Source organism: Geotrypetes seraphini, chromosome 13, assembly GCF_902459505.1.
Source record: "Geotrypetes seraphini chromosome 13, aGeoSer1.1, whole genome shotgun sequence".
In the NCBI taxonomy this organism is placed as follows: Eukaryota; Metazoa; Chordata; class Amphibia; order Gymnophiona; family Dermophiidae; genus Geotrypetes; species Geotrypetes seraphini.
Genome location: NC_047096.1, coordinates 22,795,917 through 22,815,295, shown reverse-complemented (window position 1 = coordinate 22,815,295; position 19,379 = coordinate 22,795,917). Strand labels below are relative to the sequence as shown.

Here is a 19,379-nt window from a genome sequence, read left to right as displayed (position 1 = left end):
AAGAAAAATTTTACATGCTATCCCTGGGGACTCTATACCCTCTTCTAGAATGAACGTAGACTGGGAATTCAATGCTGGTCACCAGATACGGCTTCAGCAATGAATTTCCGGGTTTGTTGTCAACCATGGGAAGTAGTCAGTCTGCCTCCCGCGGTCTGAAAATTGGCCTACTTGTACTGAGAAGTAAATAAAAGAAAAAGAAAAACCCAAACAAAAAAGGCTTGTGCTGCATTGTAGGCAACCTAGCTGAGAGATGTTAGAGGGACAGCTGAAGAAGTGAATAGAGAAAAGAGCTGCAAAAAGCAGCTGCCAGGTGAGGGCACCATCAGGGAAGGATATGTGAAGAATGGCACGGGCAGAAATAGTACATGGAGCATTAAGTGCAATACTTGAGAAAATCAATCTACAGAACACTTTGAGCCTGATTCTATAAATTGCGCCTTACTTGAAGGCATCCATCGGTGCAGCTGTCAATCAACTGCATGGCACCATTTATAGAATCATGCCTAGTGGCACCTAAGCAGGCATAGGCATTGCTAGGGGTCCTAGTGGTAGGAGCCGTTAACGTTAGGTCAGGGTTTCCCTGGTCTTATCTGCTGGCACCTGCCACAGACGCCCAACGATGCCTGTCAACCACGCCTATTCTCTGCCCCTAACCATGCTTACTTTTCAGGTAGGCGTCGTTAGACACTGCTAGGTACCATGCAGAATTCTATGCGCAACTTACAATTAATCGTTTTTAAAATGATTTTTAATTGGTGTCTAATGACTTGGTCAATTAAACCAATTAAAAACAATTAACTTTTGTGTGGAATGCGGTTGCGTGTTGCTAGGTGTCACTTGTCGAATCAGGCGCTCTAGAAAGCCTGTGCAACTGCAGCGATTATTATAGCCTTAAATTGGCCTTATTTATCCACATAAAAAAAAAATTGGGAAACTGCACCGTTATCATATCAAAAACCCACGCACTGTAGTTACAATCCAGTTTCAGGGGGCAATTTTCAGCCTGACTGTTTGGTTGCAGTTGATGGATATTTATTTATTTATTTTTAGCATTTATATACTACTTATAGTCTAAGTGGTTTACATTCAGGTACTGAAGCATTTTTCCATTATCTGTCCTGGCGGGTTCACATTCTATCTAATGTACCTGGGGCAATGGGGGGGCTTAAGTGACTTGCCCAGGGTCACAAGGAGCAGCACGGGATTTGAACCCACAACCTCAGGGTGCTGAGGTTGTAGTTCTAACCACTGCGCCACACACTTACACATGGCTTTTGCAGGATTTTTTTCATAGTAAGACCACACATATTGTTTTGGCCTCTACCAGTGGTGTAGCGAGGGTGAGAGACGGCCAGGATGGTGGAGCACTCTCCTCTTCTCCACGCCCCCCAGCCCCCACTGTTGCATGTGCGTGCCACTTCCCTTCCCCCGTAATGTTCCTGGTGTGAGCATTAGTGAAAAGTACCCACTGGATTTTTAAAGTGAAAGAACATACATGCTTTTGTTCTGAAAATTAGCTCAGGAAAACTGTGTACACATTTTAAATCTGCTATTTGTTATGTGTATATATATATATATATATTTTTTTTTTTGGGCGGGGGGGGGTGAAAGATGCCTATCAAGTTTCAAGTTTAATTTGTATTTGATAAAATCGCTTTTTTCATGGATTACAAAGCGATGAACAATAAAAAATTTAAATGGGAGAGACAAACAATTTGGGGGGAATACAGATGTATATTCCATAAGAGGAGATGTGGGGAGGAACTATAATTTGATATAGGAAAGAAAAAAAAAAAAGGATAAAACAATAGGAATTATATTCGATCAGTGCTTGCCTGCCTCGAGTGGAAATGTTTATTGAACTACAAGGCAAATTAGTTAAAGGCGTCCCTATATAAGTAACTTTTTAATTTTGATTTAAACTTTTCGAGGGTCTTTTCTTCTCATACCGGAGCTGGTAATAGGTTCCAAGTTTGGGGAGCGGTGACAGAGAAAAGTGTGTTACGTCTAGTGTTTATAATTCGTAAAGATGGAGTACTAAGTAGGTTTTTGTCCTCAGATTGTAAGGAATGGATAGGAATATATGGGATGATAACTCAGTCTAGAAATAGCGGAATTTTGAACTGTAGAACTTTAAATGTGATAAGTGCCTGTTTGTAAGTTATTCTATGATTGATAGGGAGCCAGTGCGCATTCTTTAATAAAGGTGTGACATGATCAAATTTTCTTTTACCTGTGATAATTTTTATTGCGGTATTTTGTATTATTTGTAATCTTCTAATTTCCTTTAGTGCATCTACAGTAAGCACATAAGTACACCTGCACTGTTGGCTGTGGATGAAGGTGCATGCTTTTATTCACATATGAGGTGGACTGTCTTGTAAAAATCTATTTCCATGAGCCAAACAGTTTTTGATCTGTGAAAACAGCTTTGAAAATTTGCTTCCCAGTATAAAAGATAACCTTTGGCAGCTATGTGATTTTTGAACATGTTTTACATACAGAAGTGCCTGATTTGATATTTTACCTGCATATTTCTATGATTTGCACCTACAAATCAAGACTGCACATTTGCAGGCAAGTTTATAACCTAGGCATCAACATTAACATGTGCGTTAAATGTATAAATATTTGGAATAATGGTATATACATATTTATGTGGGTAAATGCAAAAATGCTAAGTGCAATTCTGCAAAAACCCACTTACTTTGCACAGTGCATTTTAAAAGGGGGGGGGGGCACACACAGGGGCAAAGTATGAGTAGCACTTGCATAATAAGGGGGGGGATGGAGCACTATGGGCACTGACTTGGTGGGAGCGCTGGCATCTCTCCATATGGAGGGTCTCTTAAAAATACATTCTCCTCCTCCTCCCTCCAATACCTCTTGTGAGTGTTACTGACAGTGAGCAGGGGCTCCCCCCCCCGCTGCTCATGCCAGCCTCAGCCCTTCCTCTGATGTCACTTCCTATTCGCAGGACTAGGAAATTATATCAGATGGCGGGCTCAGCTGGCATGAGCAGGGAGTAGGAGACCCTGCCTGCTGCTGGTAATTACAAAAGGTATGGGGAGGGGCAGGAGATGGTGGAGAATGAATTTTTATGAGACCCCTTGTGGGTGGGATGCTGGGCGCCACTGACCCCAGCTATGCCACTGATGAGCAGGGCATATGGACAGGGCTCTTACTTAAGCATGCAACACACAGAATGCTGGAAGTTATACATGTCCATGCCATATTTAGGTGTCCGCACTTGCATCAGCTCTAAGGCTGGCATAAGTGTGGGTACCTAGATGTTAGGTACATTGATGCTGGGCTACGCTACTATTCTATAATGAAATTTAGGTGCCTAAACTTCTTTATAAAATAGGCTCTACTATGTGGCCTTGGGGCACCTAATAAATATATAAATAGATAGTCAAGGTTTCAAGGTTTATTCAATATTTGATTAATCGCCTATCGTAACTACTAAGCGATTTACATTTACAGAAAATACATAATAAAAAATTAACAATAATATAATAAAATATTAAAATCAATTTAAAAACAAACCAGACAAATCTGGACAGGAAACATTGGGAAAGAGGGGGAAGAAATACAATTTATAATAGGAAAGGAGGGGTAAAATAAGGGTAAATACACAGAATGGATGGGAAAACAAAATAAATATGTAGCTGACTGAAGTAAAAGGGAGTTGTGCAGAGTAAATAGCAATTCAATTAAGGATTAAAAGCGTCAATAAAAAGAAAACTCTTAAGTTGGCTTTTGAATTTGTCGAGGTTTTTCTCCTCCCTTAAATAAAGCGGGAGAGAGTTCCATGTTTGTGGTGCTGTAACTGAGAAAATATACTGTCTTCTGGTATTTATGATTTTGAGAGAAGGAACAACTAATAAAAGTTGCTGATTGGATCGTAAGGTTTTTTGAGAAGTGTATGGAATTAGAACTTTATAAATGAATGATGGAGTTTTGGATGATAAAGATTTAAAGGTGAGTAAAGATAACTTGTATAAAATTCGATGTCCCACTGGTAGCCAATGTGCTTTTTGTAATAATGGGGTTACATGGTCAAATAATAAATAAAAATGGGGAGGTGAGGGAATGGGGGGAGGGACTTGGCTGCCCAAGTGTGATACCCCCGAGATATAACAGTGGGACCCAAGCTCAGTCTGGACAAGAAAAGGCCAGAAAGGCCTCTGCCTATCCTCTCCAACAGTCCCTAACCAAAGGCCAAGAAAATAGAACGGAACTGCACAAGCTCACCACCTCCACCTGCTGGAGACTGAGAACAGACTGATTCTTAGAGGGACTGCACAGCCCACTTGTACTGCTGATAGAATTAGTGCAGTTACTTACCTGTAATGTAGGTTCTCTATGGACAGCGGGATAAGTCAGCAGTGTGTTCTCAGTCTCCACCTGCTGGTAGAGGAGCATAAACCCATCCATCTGTGCTGGTCTGGAGGGACGCTAAAGAAATAATATTTTGCACATCTATTCTTACCACACTTGAGAAGCCTGCGATGTACCTGAAATAGATAGGGTTGGTGTAGAAATGCTAGGCAATGACTAATTCCAGATGGAATCACTTTTATGACAGAATTAACCCCCCACTCCCAAATATCTCTGAAGTAAGGATTTACTTGGAAGAAGGTCATGCTCGAACCTCCATGGATTGTACCATACTCAATAGCTGTCTGGTCGGCCAGGTCATCCACAGACTCTATCGGCACATCCATCCTCTGTACTGTGAGAAATGCTGCCAAGTTGGCTGTGTAGGAAGAGATGATGATCAGGGTGAATGCCCACCTGTACGAAAGAGACAGGTGAACTTAAAGAATTCCATTGCATGGCGTTTGATGTTTGGACTTCAACATATTGAACATGTTACATCCTCTCTGAAGTCTCTGCATAGGTTGTGTTTTGGAATACAGTATAAAGTGTTGGTGATCATTTTTAGAAGTTTGATGAGTGTTGCTCTGGAATTTTTAAAATATTCATTGGAGCGCTATGAACCATCCCGTCTTTTGAGAAATGGTGACAGAGTTCTAAAAAGCGTGGGATGAACACAGAGGATCTAGAATCAGAAAATAATAGTAAATAGTGAAGAACTAAAGTCAGTACTGGACAGACTTGCGCGGCCTGTGTCTGTATATGGCCGTTTGGTTGAGGAAGGGCTGGGGAGGGTGTCAATGGCTGGGATGGTGTAGATGAGCTGGAGTGAGCTTTGATGGACACTTCAGTGGTTGAAACCTAAGCACAGTACTGGGCAGAGCTTTGGATTCTTGCCCAGAAATAGCTAAGAAGAAGAAATTGTTTTTTTAAATTGAATTAGGTTGGGCAGACTGGATGGACCATTCAGGTCTTTATCTGTTGTCATCTACTATGCTACTATGTATCTACTGGATCTTCTATGTTGGTTCAACCATCATTATCAAAAATTCATTATGCAGATACTTATGAAAGGGTTTTCTACTTAGCTGGTCCAGGACTATGGAACAATTTACTGGGCAATATTTGGACACTGACATCTTCCTCTGAATTTATAAGAAAACTGTGTCTATGGATTTATAAGAAAACTGAAAACCCTTTTGCTTGTTTGAGCTTTTATGAACTAAAAAAGGCTTGGGATTGGTTCTATGATGCTGTTAGCATGAATAGCATTTTATTATGATTTTATGTTTCATCTAGTTTTGCTATACGAATTGTGATTTGTTTTATTTTTAGTTGGTTATGTTTTACGTTTTTTAACTATGCATGTTATTTTTTTTTCCTACGCCTAGTTAATAGGTTATAAATAAAAAAAAATGAACAACTCCCACACGGCGTGCTGTGCTGTGAATGCATCCCATTTCTTTAGCGTCGTGTGCCCACTCAAGATCCCACAGAGAAACCTCTGAGAATGCAGCTACTTCTGTGTACAAAGACACTCACAGGACATGCACCTACTACCCACAGGATCCCAAATACAGGAGCAAAGCTAATGAATACAGAACCGAATGGATTTCAAATGCGACACCTGATACGAAGCTAAGCTCCTCTGGCAGTGCTGCCCTGCCTTCTTTCTGCATCATTATTTATCCTGGTATGGCAACATTTGGCTGCGCTGCTGAATTTTCTTACCACACACCACTAACACAACGTGTGGACAGTGCTCTGGGAGCAATGGTGGAGCCCTGCTGCATGAATCCTCCAACTGGAAACCAGAGGCTGTTCCCAAGGGAGTACTGGTTGACGAGCAGGTTGCATCTACCCTCGGAGCAAGGATGGGGGCTGTACCACTCATATGGCGTCAACCTGAGCACAAAAGTAAACCGTGTGATAGATTTACAATAAAATAAAGGGTTATTGGTTTCTGATACCCTGTGTGCACAGTACCTTTAATTGAAAATACAATAAAAAAATTAAAGTAAAAAAAAATAAATAAATAAAGGCAGTGAGAGAACGGACACATTATCAGGATGCTATCTTGAATATGTAGCAATATATCCCCCTCTTTCACTAAGGCACGCTAGCTGATTTAGCGCCCACTAACGATTAGCACCTGCTAATTACTAACACACTCATTATATTCTATGAATGCGTTAGCATTTAGTGCACGCTAATCTTTAGCTAAATCGGCTAGCGCACCTTCGTAAAAGGACCCCCATGTGAACTAAATACTAACAGTGTATTTTAGTAGAGCTGTGAGAGACAGAGTCCAGGCTTTGGCTAATGATGCCCCACTAATCTCTGTAACAAGCATTCAAGAATATGGCAATATAATATTCTTGCTGATTACTTGAGACTCCCCTGGTAGTGCGTTACAGTGTAATAGTGTCTAGTCACTCAATTCGCATAGCACCTGGAACTGGGAAAAAACATAATTTGTTCCAGATGCCAAAAGCCTGCAGTTTGCAGTAGACAGCTAAAACCAGGGGCCTAGTTAGGACAAGCGTCAGTGACAGCTGGTAGGGAATAGCTAATAGCTTTACCATGAACCTAAGCTCACAGCATCTTTCCTTATAAACACAGCCCTGAAATTATACCAGCTAATTAAGATTTGTTAATTCAAGGATGCAAAAGCCCATGCCTGTCCGCTAGCCCTCACCGCAATCTCGTACTTTATAAGTTACTGTTTAAAGATTTTTGTGGGTAGCTGACACTACTCTTTAACTGCAACTGAAGAGAACAGTTTTAAAACAAGAGTCACATGACTCCTCTGCGTGCATGCATAGGAATGCATGAAGGTGTGGAGATGAAATGGACTCAGGTGCCTTGCTGTCCCAGGAGAGTGTGTGTTCCTTCAGCTGTCTGGATGGTATCATCTCCCATGCAGAGCCCCAACTATAACATTAGGTGGCGATGTGAGAAAAGGAAAAGAGAAGGCAGAATACCGAGCAACCAGGAAGAGCACACAGCTGACGGCCAGGTAGGCGAGAAGCATGAAGAGCCAAACACCAGGAGAAAAGGGGTCCAGGAATGAGAAATAGCCAGGTTTACGCCCCTATAATTCAGAAAAAAAACCAAGGTCATGGTGTTCCTTCTAACCAAGCATTATCAGATGGAACCAGCACAAGCACTAGTCATAAATAGGTTTACATATGGCTCCAGAAAAAGGAGGACGGATTGAGACATCCGGGGTTTCTTCCATTGCTTTCAATGGAAGTAAAACCCGGATGTCTGTACCTAGGCTTACCAGATTTTATGTTTATAAAATCTGGACCCATGGCCCCGCCTCCAGGCTTGCCCAGTTCTACCCGGCCCGGCCCCAGCCTCACCCCCAGCCCCTTCCCTCTTCAAATGCCTGGAGCTGTGTCGGGAGGGCATCTGTGCATTTTCATGTATTATGTGATGATGTCACACGCATGCGGGCATATGTGTGACATCACTGTGTTGCATCTGTGCATGCGAAAAAGCCCTCCTGATGACGGCTGAGATGGAAGCTTTTCAAAACCCGGACTAAGTGGGTTTTGGAAAGCCATCTGGATAAATCCGGACTTCTGGTAACCCTATCTCAATCCATCCTCCTTTTTCTGGAGCCATATGGTTAGGGTTACCATAAGTCCAGGAAAACTAGGACATGCCCTCTTTTTAAGGACTGTCCAGGTGTCTAGATGGGTTTTTTTAGATTGGGGAGACTGTCCGGGTTTAGCCAGCTCTCCTGACTCCCCCACCTACCTTCTCCCTGGCTGCTGCACTGAATCTTCGGACAGCCCAGCAGCAGCAACGAGGTGAACCTGCTGCTGTTGGCATGCCTCAGAAGTCACTTCTACACAGGTCCTGCCTACATGGGAAGAGGAAGTTGCTGCAGACGCTGCCGTCAGCATGCCCCAGAGAGCACATGGGAAGATGCCCTCCTGCCTATTTGTTGGAAGCTTTTCAAAACCCGGACAAAGTGCAAGAGGAGGAGGCAAGCAGCTGTATATCAGGCCGTGCCCTCCTCTCTGCCATTCTGGGCCTTACAGCTTACTGAACTATGCAGGATTTCTGTATAGCAAGCTGGAGTGTGTAACAGAAGAGAGGGGGGAAAATGGAAACTGAGGGTGTGTGCTGGGAGGTGTGCCTTGGGAAGGGGAGTAAAGAATGAGCGCTGGTAGTATGTGCCCTATGGAGGGAGAGACTTTGGGGACAAAGAACTGGTGGTCTTGCTGGGAGTTAGGGAGAGAGAATGAGGGGGAGGGGAAGAAAGAGGAGGGCAGAGAAACTACTGGGGCAGGGAGATAAAGAACTAGTAGGCAGAGATAGAGAAAGCTGAAGAGGGGGTATGGGAAAAGAAGAGAAAGAACTAGGGAAGAGCTTCGTACACTGGGGGTTGGAACTCCAAATGGGGGTTACAAAACCTGCCTTTGGTCTCACCACCTGGGTGAGATCTTCATAGCTGCAATTTTATTTGGCCACAGTCATGGGGCTAGATTCACTAACCTGCCTCTCCGTGCCCAATCCGTAGCCGATCCACTTCACGAAGGGAGAATATTCAAATGGGGGCGATCGGAGGCAAGCCCCCATCCGACTACAGGGATTGCTGTGCAGTGATCCCGACGCATGCGCAGACCATCTACTTTGCCTTTAGACAGTCTGCGCATGTGTTTGCTGTCCGTTTTTCCTGGGGGGGTTTTAAAACTTTTTTTTACTGGCCCTCAACTCTCCTGCTATCCCAGGGAAGGGCGATCCCCGGCAGCAGCAACCTCTTCCCCTTGGGCGCTCAAGTTCACTGCCCCAGCGAATCCCTGCCGCAAAGAGCCACAGCTCTGCCTTCGTGCCCACCCATTCATACCCCGAGGAGTGTTTGGACGTGCTGCATCTGGAGGGCACTGGCAGGGGCAAGCGCACAGACGATGGCTACATACCCGTGTCGTTGGGAGTGGCCCCGGTGCCCATCAAGAGCAACGAGTACATGCCCATGAGCCCCAAAAGCGTCTCCACCCCACAGTAGATCATCAACCCTAGGCGGCACCCGCAGGTGGACTCCAACGGCTACATGATGATGTCACCCAGTGGCAGCTGCTCGCCCGTTGGCTACAGCAAGATGTGGACCAACGGAGCCAACCCCAAACTCTCCGTGGAGAGCAACGACGGCAAGCTGCACTGCGCCGACTACATCAACATGTCCCCGGCCAGTGGCTCCACGACCAGCACCCCTCCTGATTGCTACCTAAACCCGGCCGACGACCCTCATAAGCCCGTCTATTCCTACTTCTCCCTTCCCCTCTCCTTCAAGCACGTCCACCTTCAGAAGGACGAGAGCATACTACGCTCCTCTGCTGCCCTCTCCGGCCGCCTGCTCTGCGCCGAGGACTCCTTTTCCTTCTCCACCAGAAGGCAATTATTGACTCTCCTGCTCTCTGCCACCTTTCCCCGCAGTGCAGCCCTGCTTTAAACCCGTGGGATAAAACCACGGGCTCACACTTCGGGGAAGGGCGGTAGAGAGCAGGAGAGTTGGAGCAGCAAGAGCAGGGAAACGGCTATCCTCCGGTGCTGTTCTGTGAAGGAGAGACGGCAGAAAGCAGGGCGCTTTTGATAGGGCAGAGAGCAGTTTTTTACACAAGCGACTGGTCCTCACCAGTCACTTGTTTTTTGATTGGCCAGACAGTTGGTGTGTCAGGAAAAAATTAGTGAATCGCGTCCTTCCTGCTTTGCATGCCATTTCCCCTCATTTGCATGCACGGATCGGAATCGGATTGGAGGAGAGGTTAGTGAATCGGGTTGGAGGGAAATCGGGTTGCAAAGGGCTCGCAAACTGATCGGTTTGCTTAGTGAATCTAGCCCACGGTCACAAAAAGATTGGTAAGCAGTTAGCACTTATCTAGGGGGACAAAGAAAAAAAGCTGAAAGATGTTCACCCTAAAAAGGGGGCAGAGAAAGCTTCGGGTGAGCCTGCTGTGTGGGAGGGAGGGATTTCAAGCCAAACTGGGGGGGGGGGGGGGGTAAAAAAGAGCTGAGGAGGGTTGAACCTTCAGAGTGATATAGCTGGGAAGGGTTGAGTCTGAGGATGATAAGAGCCAGGGAAGTGTCAGGCCTGGGGCAGGGGAGTCAAGCCTTTTGATGACAGAATTCTGTGGAAAAATTATTACTACTACAAGTACTTATCATTTCTATAGCGTTGCCAGAATTAAATTAGGAAGCATTTTGAAATTTTTATGCAGGATTTGAATTGGGTTGTTTTTTTTTTTTTTTGGTAGAAGTTCCCTCAGGAATAAGCTGTGCACTACAGAATCCCAATTAATTTAGCCTTTTAGAACTTTATTAAGAACGTATGCCATTTGTGTTGATTATTACTAATTAGCAGTGATATTACTAATTATCAAATCAAACTCTGCATAAGTTAGAGAAAATAAAGCTTTCTTACCATATGAACCCTGTACAGGATGCTAATTCCCAGGGTCATGAATGGCTTTGAGAAATCAATCACCTTTTCTCTCTCTGCGGTGATTGTGAGGCCAGCAACAGCTAAATCCGCTTTCTGGAAATAAACAAAGAACGGTTTGAATCGAGGATGGAATGACATTCCCGTTATTGCCTGTGGTTTTGGGATGGGGGTTAGGGTGATTACAGGGGGTGAAACAGAAGATAAATGAATTATGCTTCTGTCTAAGGGTGAGCTGGGATCAGAGGCCTTTAAAGGGCATCACATAATAATATTCTAGGTAAGTTGGAACAATACAAGAGTGTTCAATATGTATCTTAGGCTGAGACAACATGACATGATGAATAAGAGAAGTCACAGTATTATAAAAAACAACTTTCAAGGTGTTTTTTTGGTGGTGGTTGTGGTAGGAAGAAAAAAAAAAAGTTCCTATTTTGAACCTCCCCACAGACATACAGAACACACAAACCAATAACAGGACAATGTTCTTCAATGCAAAGCCTGGAGACCTCTGGAGCAGCTCTCATCACTGCTCCAGCTTATTTTTTTTTTACTATGCTCGGCCTCTTTACCCAGGCTCACGGTGGAAAGGAGGAAGTGGATTTGAGGAAGAGCCAAATGCTTGAATAGGGTTACCAGATTTCCTCTTTAAAAAAAAGAGGACACCTAGCCCCGGCCTACCCCGCTCCCACCCCCACATGAACCTTGTGTTTTCTCCCCCGAGCTCGGGGCCGCGTCTGGAGGACCTCCGTGCATGTGCAGAGACATTGATGGGATGATGTCACGCGCATGCATGTGATAATAATAATAATAATAATTTTATTGTTGTATACCGCCATACCCAAAAAGTTCTAGGCGGTTCACATTCATTAATTAAGGTCCGCGGTGATACACGGATTTACAAAATTTTAACAAAATTACAAAATTACAGAATTTTAACAAAAATTACAGGCAATGAAGAGGAGGGTGAGGGGAACTCTATAACTGAGATTTAGCAGTGGTAATGGTAAGACAGAAGGTAGGGTTGGTAAGCGATAACGGGAGTGAGACCAAGTGTGGAGGGGGGGGAGGAGAGGGAGCAGAAGGAACGGGGGAGAGTGGGAAAGGGGAGAAGCCGGGGGCAAGGGGGATTAAGAGCCCTGTTCGCGGAAGAGGTGCGTTTTGAGAAGTTTTCTAAAACTAAGGTAAGAGGGGGCCTCGAGTATCATTTGGGCAAGCCAGGGGTTCTGCTTAGCCGCCTGGTAAGCAAAGGTTTTGTTGAGAAATCTATTGAAGTGACATAATTTTAGGGACGGGAAGATGAACAGCTGGGTTCTGCGGGATTTCTTGTTGGTGAGATTCAGAGTGAAATGGTGATTGAGGTAACTTGGTAATAGGCCAAAAACTGTTTTGTAGCAGAAGCAGGCGGATTTGAATAGGACTCTGGATTCGAATGGGAGCCAATGCAGTTGGTGGTAAAAAGGCGTGATGTGGTCCCATTTGTTCAGGCCGAATATGAGGCGGACGGCAGTGTTCTGGATCAATTTTAGTCTCCTCATGGTTTTCTTTGTGGAGCACAAATAAATGACATTGCAATAGTCTAGTACACTGAGCACGGAGGACTGTACCAAAAGGCGGAAAGAGGAGTCGTCAAAGTATTTTTTTATGGTGCGCAGTTTCCAAAGCACCGAGAAGCATTTCTTGACAGTAAGATCGGTGTGATTTTCTAGCGATAGATTTTTGTCTAGAGTGACTCCCAGTATTTTTAATGTTTGTTCGAGGGGGAAGACCAGACCTTTCACCTGGATTGTGGAGTCTTTGATTTTGTCATTGGGGGAGGCTAGGAAGAATTTTGTTTTGTCCGGGTTTAGTTTTAATCTGTAGGATAGCATCCAGAGTTCAATCTGATTGAGTATGCTTGTGATGTAGGCTAGAAGTTCTGGGGAGAAAGTGGAGAGTGGGATGACTATTGTGATGTCATCTGCGTAGATGAAGAATTTGAGTTTGAGGTTATGAAGGAGGTTACCCAGGGAGGCGAGGTAGATATTAAATAGTGTGGGGGACAGGGGGGAGCCCTGTGGCACCCCGCAGGCGTTAACCCAGCTAGGTGAGGAAGAGTCATTTTTAAATACTCTGTAAGATCTGTTTTGTAGGAATCCGCGAAACCAATTGAGGACCTGGTCGGAGATGCCAATGTGGGTCAGGCATTCAAGGAGAATGTTGTGGTCTACTAGGTCGAACGCACTGCTCAAGTCAAGTTGGAGAATCAAGGCGCTGGAGCCCAGGCTGAAGAGGGTGTGTAAGTGGTCAATTAAGGCTGCTATGATGGTTTCGGTGCTGTGGTCTGTTCGGTGCTGTTGCCGTCCGTGCATGCGCAGAGGCCCTCCAGACGCAGCCCCGATATCGGGGCCTTCCAAAACCCAGACAAACTGCCGGGGTTTGGGAATCTCTCTGAGCACCTGCACAGTCCTCTAAAAAGAGGACATGGCTGGAGTGGGTTTTTCCGGACATCTGGTAACCCTAAGGACAAGACATTTCTCAATAGACAAAGAGAATGTATTTGAAAATGCTTCTCTTCTTGAGGGTACACTCTGAAAAGTTTGAAGGCAGGCTGGTGGTACGGATGTCATTGGCACATAGTGTTGAGACCTCACACGGGAAGATATATAGTGGCTCTCCTTCAGTTGATTTGGATCCAAAGTGGTCCCTCTCTTAAAAATTAAGGGACGACCATTCTAGTAGGAGATATTTTATAAAGACTTGTATTGTATGCAAAGGTCTTTTTAGACATTTACAATGGCTTTTATAGAATTGCTTCCAGGGGTTGCCGACTAAGGGGCCCTTTTACTTAAAGGACACCTAGCCCTTAACACAGTGGTTCCCAAACCTGGTCCTGGGGGCACCTCAGCCAATCATGAGAGATATATGAATTCAGTGCATGCAAATCTCTCTCATGAATATTCATTCTGGATATCCTGAAAACCTGATTGGCTGTGTTTAGGACCAGGTTTGGGAACCACTGCCTTAACACATAGTTAGGAAAGGAAAGAGGATGGTACTTCATATACCACCTTTCTATAGTTTCAATCAAAGCGGTTTACATATTATATACAGGTATTTATTTTGTACCTGGGGCAAGTGATTTGCCCAGAGTCACAAGGAGCCTGTGAAAACCCGGACATGCCCTCTTTTTAGAGGATTGCCCGGGTGCCCAGATGAACTTTCCAAAACCCGGCAGTTTGTCTGGAGGGCCTCTGAGCATGCGCGGATGATGTCACACTGTCCACATAGTCTTCCAACTCCCTGAAAGCTTAACCATGCTGAGAGGCGGCACCTCCAAACACAACTTATCAAGAAAGAAAATAAATTAAATTAATTATACAATACTGATATAGAGTAACGGCAACGGGTAACCCCCCCACAGCCGGTAGACAGGTCATTCACCCATAAACTAGGAGACCAACCCTTCTTTTGGCCCTATAAAGTCTAATAGCTGTTTGGGCTCAAAGAAAAGAAAATTTTTATTTTGATAGGAAATAAAGCATTTTGCTGGAAATTTAAGTAAAAAAGTAGCACCAAGGGCAAGGGCTCTCGGCCGCAAAGCCAAGAACTCTTTTCTACGCCTCTGGGTTTTCAAAGCTAGGTCCGGAAAAATTCTAACATTTGAGCCCAAAAACATATCATTTAAATGACGGAAATATAAGCGTAAAACATATTCTCTATCACTTTCCAAGGCTAGAGTCAATAAGAGAGTGGTTCTATCTGTAACCACCTCAAGAGAACTTTCCAGAAATAAAGACAAATCAACATTATCTTTAGATTTTCCTTTAGGGGTAGATTCCCCTTGAGGTTTCTTAATGTCCAAGTAATTATAATGTCCAAACACAACTTATCAACCGACCATAGCGCATGTGTTTGTTGATAAACATGCAATTCGGACTGCAGGACTACAGGACACAACATATCATGGCACAACATATAACACAGATGGGGGCCCAGCCCTAAAATATATAAATAAACAATGCAGTCATAGCGGTGCATCCCCTCCCAACACATTCTCTATCTCCTAATCTGATCTCTTCCCTGACTTCAGCTTTCTCTCCTGCACCGCTCCTCAACTTCACCTCTCCTCCTTCACCCTTTTCCAGCATTAGCTCTCCCTTCTGCACCCTTTCTCAGCATTAGCTTTCTGTCCTGCACTCTTTTCCAGCATCATCTCTCAGCATTAGCTCTCTCTCCTGCACACTTCCCGGCATCAGTTCTCAGTCTTGCACCCTTCTCCAACATCAGTTCTCTCTCCTGCAAAATGGGCACTCAGGGTGGATAAGGCTATAGTGGAGAGACTAAATGAATAATTTGTTTCAGTCTGTATTGAAGAAGATATAAGAGATCTATCAGAAATGGTTTTCAAGGGTGATAATGCAGAGGAATTGAAAGAAATCAAGTGAACGTGGAAGATGTACTGAGCTGAGACAAGTGAGAGTGATAAATCACCTGGGTCAGATGGTATACATCCCAGGGAACTGAAAGAACACAAACACAAAATTGCTTATCTGCTGTTTAACCAGTGTCAGGTCAAAAGCGTGCCAGGACAAAGGTGCGCCCAGACAATTGAGCGCAGCGCGGAGGCACGTGCCGCTTAAAATTACTGTTTTTAGGGCTCCGACGGGGGGGGGGGGGCGTGGGGGGAACCCCCCCACTTTACTTAATAGACATCGCGCCGCGTTGTGGGGGGTTTGGGGGGTTGTAACCCCCCACATTTTACTGAAAACTTCACTTTTTCCCTGTTTTTAGGGAAAAAGTTAAGTTTACATTAAAATGTGGAGGGTTACAACCCCCCAAACCCCCCATAACGCTGGCGCGATGTTTATTAAGTAAAGTGGGAGGGTTCCCCAACAAAACCCCCCGTTGGAGCCCCTAAAAACAGTAATTTTGAGCGGCGCGCGCCTCCGCGCTGCGCTCAATTGTCCGGGCGCGCCTTTGTCTTTCGCGCCGTTGTCTATGAACCGTTTAACCTGTCGCTAAAATTGTCTGTAGTACTTGAAGATTGAAGGGTGGCTAATGTTACACTGATTTTTTAAAAGGGTTCTAGGGTGATCTGGAAAATTATAGACTGGTAAGCCTGATTTTAGTGCTAGACAAAACAGTGAAAACTACTAAAAAAAAAAATGAAATTACGGAACATGTACTTTGTCATAGACAAACATGGTTCAACGGGACACAGTCAGAATGTTCAGACAAGGAAGGTCTTGCCTCACCAATTTGGAACTCCTCTCGTATGAGGAAAGATTAAAGAGGTTGGGGCTCTTCAGCTTGGCAAAGAGATGGCTGATGGGGGATATGATTGAGGTCTACAAAATTCTGAGTGGTGTAGAACAGGTAAGAGTGATTCATTTTTTTTCACCCTTTCAATAATACAAAAACCAGAGGACATGCCATGAAATTACATGGAAATACTTGCAAAACATATAGGAAGAAATATTTTTTCACCCAAAGAATAGTTAAGCTCTGGAACTCATTACATTACATTAGTGATTTTTATTCCACCATTATCTTGCGGTTCAAGGCGGATTACAGAAGAGGATCGCAGAATTACATCATTGCCAGAGGATGTGATAAAAGCAGTTAGCATGTCTGGGATTTAAAAAGTTTTGGACAAGTTCCTTGAGGAAAAGTCCATAGTCTACTATTGAGATAGACATGGAGGAAGCCACTGCTTGTACTGGATCTATAGCATGGAATATTGCTACTATTTGGTTTTCAGCCAGATACTTGTGACCTGGATTAGCCACTATTGGAAACAGGATTCTGGACTAGATGGACCATTGGTCTGACCCAGTATGGATATTCTTATGTTCCCAGCATCAGCTCTCTACCTCACACTCTTCCTTAGCAATAGTTCTCTGTCCTGCACACCTCTCCAACACCAGCTGTCCTTTCTGCACCCTTCCCCCAGCATCAGCTCTCTCTCTCTCCTGCACGCTTTCCCAGCATCAGCTGTCCCTTCTGCATCCTTTCTCGACTTCAGCTCTCCTTCTCACTCTCCTTCCCTGTCAAGATGTATCTCCATATCCTCCACCTCTAGAAGGTCAAAGCCAATCCTACCAACCTCTGCTTTCCCCCAGGGATTTGCAGTTGTCGAGTTAGCAGTAATGGGTTGCAGAGATCTCCCTTCACCGCCACCCAGTTGGAGTCTGAATCCAAAATGATGCCTCTGCCCCTTGGTATCTGTGTGCCACACACTGGTATTTGACTCATAAAAAGGCTTGCCATTCAATTTTAGAATTCAAGCAAAGGGAACGGCAATATGCCATTGATAAATATACTCTATTTCTCATCGTAATAAATTTTGAGATAAATTTCCCACAGGAATATTTGTTCACTAACAAAAAAAAAAAATCACAAATCAGAGTCCGTGTGATTTTTTTTTTTTAGTTTCCAATGAGCTGAGAGGCAAGCCAATTCCTTATGCCTGTATAGAACTAAACAATGTTCTATGATACAAGTCTTTGTGAGTTTTCTCCAATATAAATTAAAAAGCATAGAAAAATTAATGGATATAAAACTCCCTCTGAATCACAATATACTCGTATAAGTTGGAATTTTACGAAGTTATCAAAGATGGGTGATTGAAAGTCATTAACTCCAATGCATATTCACACTCTGTCAACCTACTATATTTATGATGACCTTTTCTCTTCACATTCTCCTCTTAAGGTAATTTCAATAACAGAGAGGATTTCACTAAATTATCCCACAAGTTCTTGCATCTCTGAAAAGTTCTCGGAACACATCATGAATCTCCAAAACCTGCCAATATTTTTCATCATTCGTCATAAAGTGTGATCTGAATAAGACAACACATATATAGGAGCCCTTACACTAAACACATACCATGTAGAGATAGGCAACTGTTCAGTGGCTTAGCAAAGGAAGTCTGCACCTGGGATGGAGGCGCCTGGCATCAGTGCAGCATGCACCCCCCATGTACCCTTCTATGCATCGTATGTCCCCCTTCACGCACCCTTCCCTGCGATCCTCTCTCCCCATACCTTTTCAAATCTTTGCAGGTTGCAAACAGCATCTCTTACCTGCTGCTCACACAAGCCTCATCCTTCCCTTTGATGCTACTTCCTGGTCCCTGTGAACAGGAAGTGATGTCAGAGGGAAGGATGAGGCTGACACAAGCAGCAGGTAAGTGGTGCTTCTTCCTGTTTTCAGTTCATCAGCTGCGACAGAGGAAGGAGCACCGAGGAGGACACAGGCAGTGCAGTTGAATCACTGCTGTGCTGGTAACCCCCTTGAATTTCAAAGGTGAGGAGGGAGGACTTCAGTCAGATGGGGGGCAAGGAAGGACATCCTGCCTGCAGGGGCCCCTAGAGCTGCCCTACCTGACCTATGCTAATGCTGGTGTTGATCAATTTTCTTTTTACCACTGCTGCTGGATCCCCCCTCCCCTTTTTTTTTCCAGTGCTACTTCTGGGCTCCCCTCCACCACAGTGTTTCTGCCGGGTCCCCTTCCCCTCCAGTGTGCTATCAGGCTCCTTTCTTCCTCAGAAAGCCCCCAGAGCTGCTGCTCTTGCCCTCCCCCCTAGAGCTACTGCTGAGATCCCAATCCCCCTCCTCTCTGAGATCCCCAGAGCTGCTGCCAAGCTCCTCTCTCTCCACTTCCAGAGCTGGTTCCAGTGCCGCTGCCAGTCCCATCTCCCCCTAGAGCTGCTGTCGATCCCCCATCCCCCTTCCCCTTTCTCCTGAGATCCTTCAGAGCTGCTGCCTGGCCTCCCTGCCCTCCCCCCCCCCCCAAAGAGCCGTATGTGCAGCTGCTGGGCCCCCTTCCCCCAGAGCTGCTGCTGGGCCCATACAAAATTTAAAAAAATTATTTTAGATTTAAATCATGTGATTAATCATGCAATTAAAAATTTTAATCGATGTGCAGCGCTACTACAATATTATTCTGTACAGGTGTTCTGCGCAGAGCAGGGGTGTCCAACCTGCGGCCCCGTGAAGTATTTTGTGCGGCTCGGTCGAGGGCGATGCAGTGTTTTCCTCTGCTGCCCCGGGTGTTTACCGTCTTGCCGGCTCCCTCCTCTTTCTTGCTGCAGCGTCTGCGCGTTTGTGTGGCCCCAGAAACATTTTTATGGGCTAATGCGGCTCAGGGAAGCCAAAAGGTTGGACACCCCTGGCGTAGAGCATCCTTTACAGATTACTTGCTTAGCACACTTCCTGTGCCTGCCATGAGCTGGTATAAACGCTTTCACCCAACTGATGGCACCTGGGTATGCAAATCCAAGTATTCTTTAACATTGTGCCTAATTTCTGGGAACCCCCCTGACCCAGCTATGCGTCTTCCAAGGCACACTCCCTTCTAAGTTGTGTAGGACAGATGCTCATGTATCTCCCAATTAGTCCCAATTAAATGCCGATTGACTCCAATAATTGATTGTTAGCGCCTAATTGACTAATTAGTTTATGTAAATTTGGATTACCTATATAGGATCTGGGGTCCTGTCCTGTTTTGAGGAAAAAAAATAAATGATCACGTTAGTTGTGGCTGACTACG

The 19,379-nt window shown here is 44.7% G+C and overlaps 1 protein-coding gene across 1 annotated transcript in view; it reads right to left on the bottom strand.

Annotated features, from left to right (window-relative positions):
• GRIK4 (glutamate ionotropic receptor kainate type subunit 4) overlaps nt 1–19,379 on the bottom strand; it is a 451,695-nt gene that overhangs the window by 24,619 nt on the left and 407,697 nt on the right. The window contains exons 14-17 of the mRNA XM_033918636.1: nt 10,823–10,936; nt 7,371–7,480; nt 6,118–6,291; nt 4,638–4,803 (exon numbers count right to left, since the gene is read on the bottom strand). Coding sequence (XP_033774527.1) covers nt 4,638–4,803; nt 6,118–6,291; nt 7,371–7,480; nt 10,823–10,936 — 564 coding nt within the window. The remainder of the gene's footprint in view (nt 1–4,637; nt 4,804–6,117; nt 6,292–7,370; nt 7,481–10,822; nt 10,937–19,379) is intronic.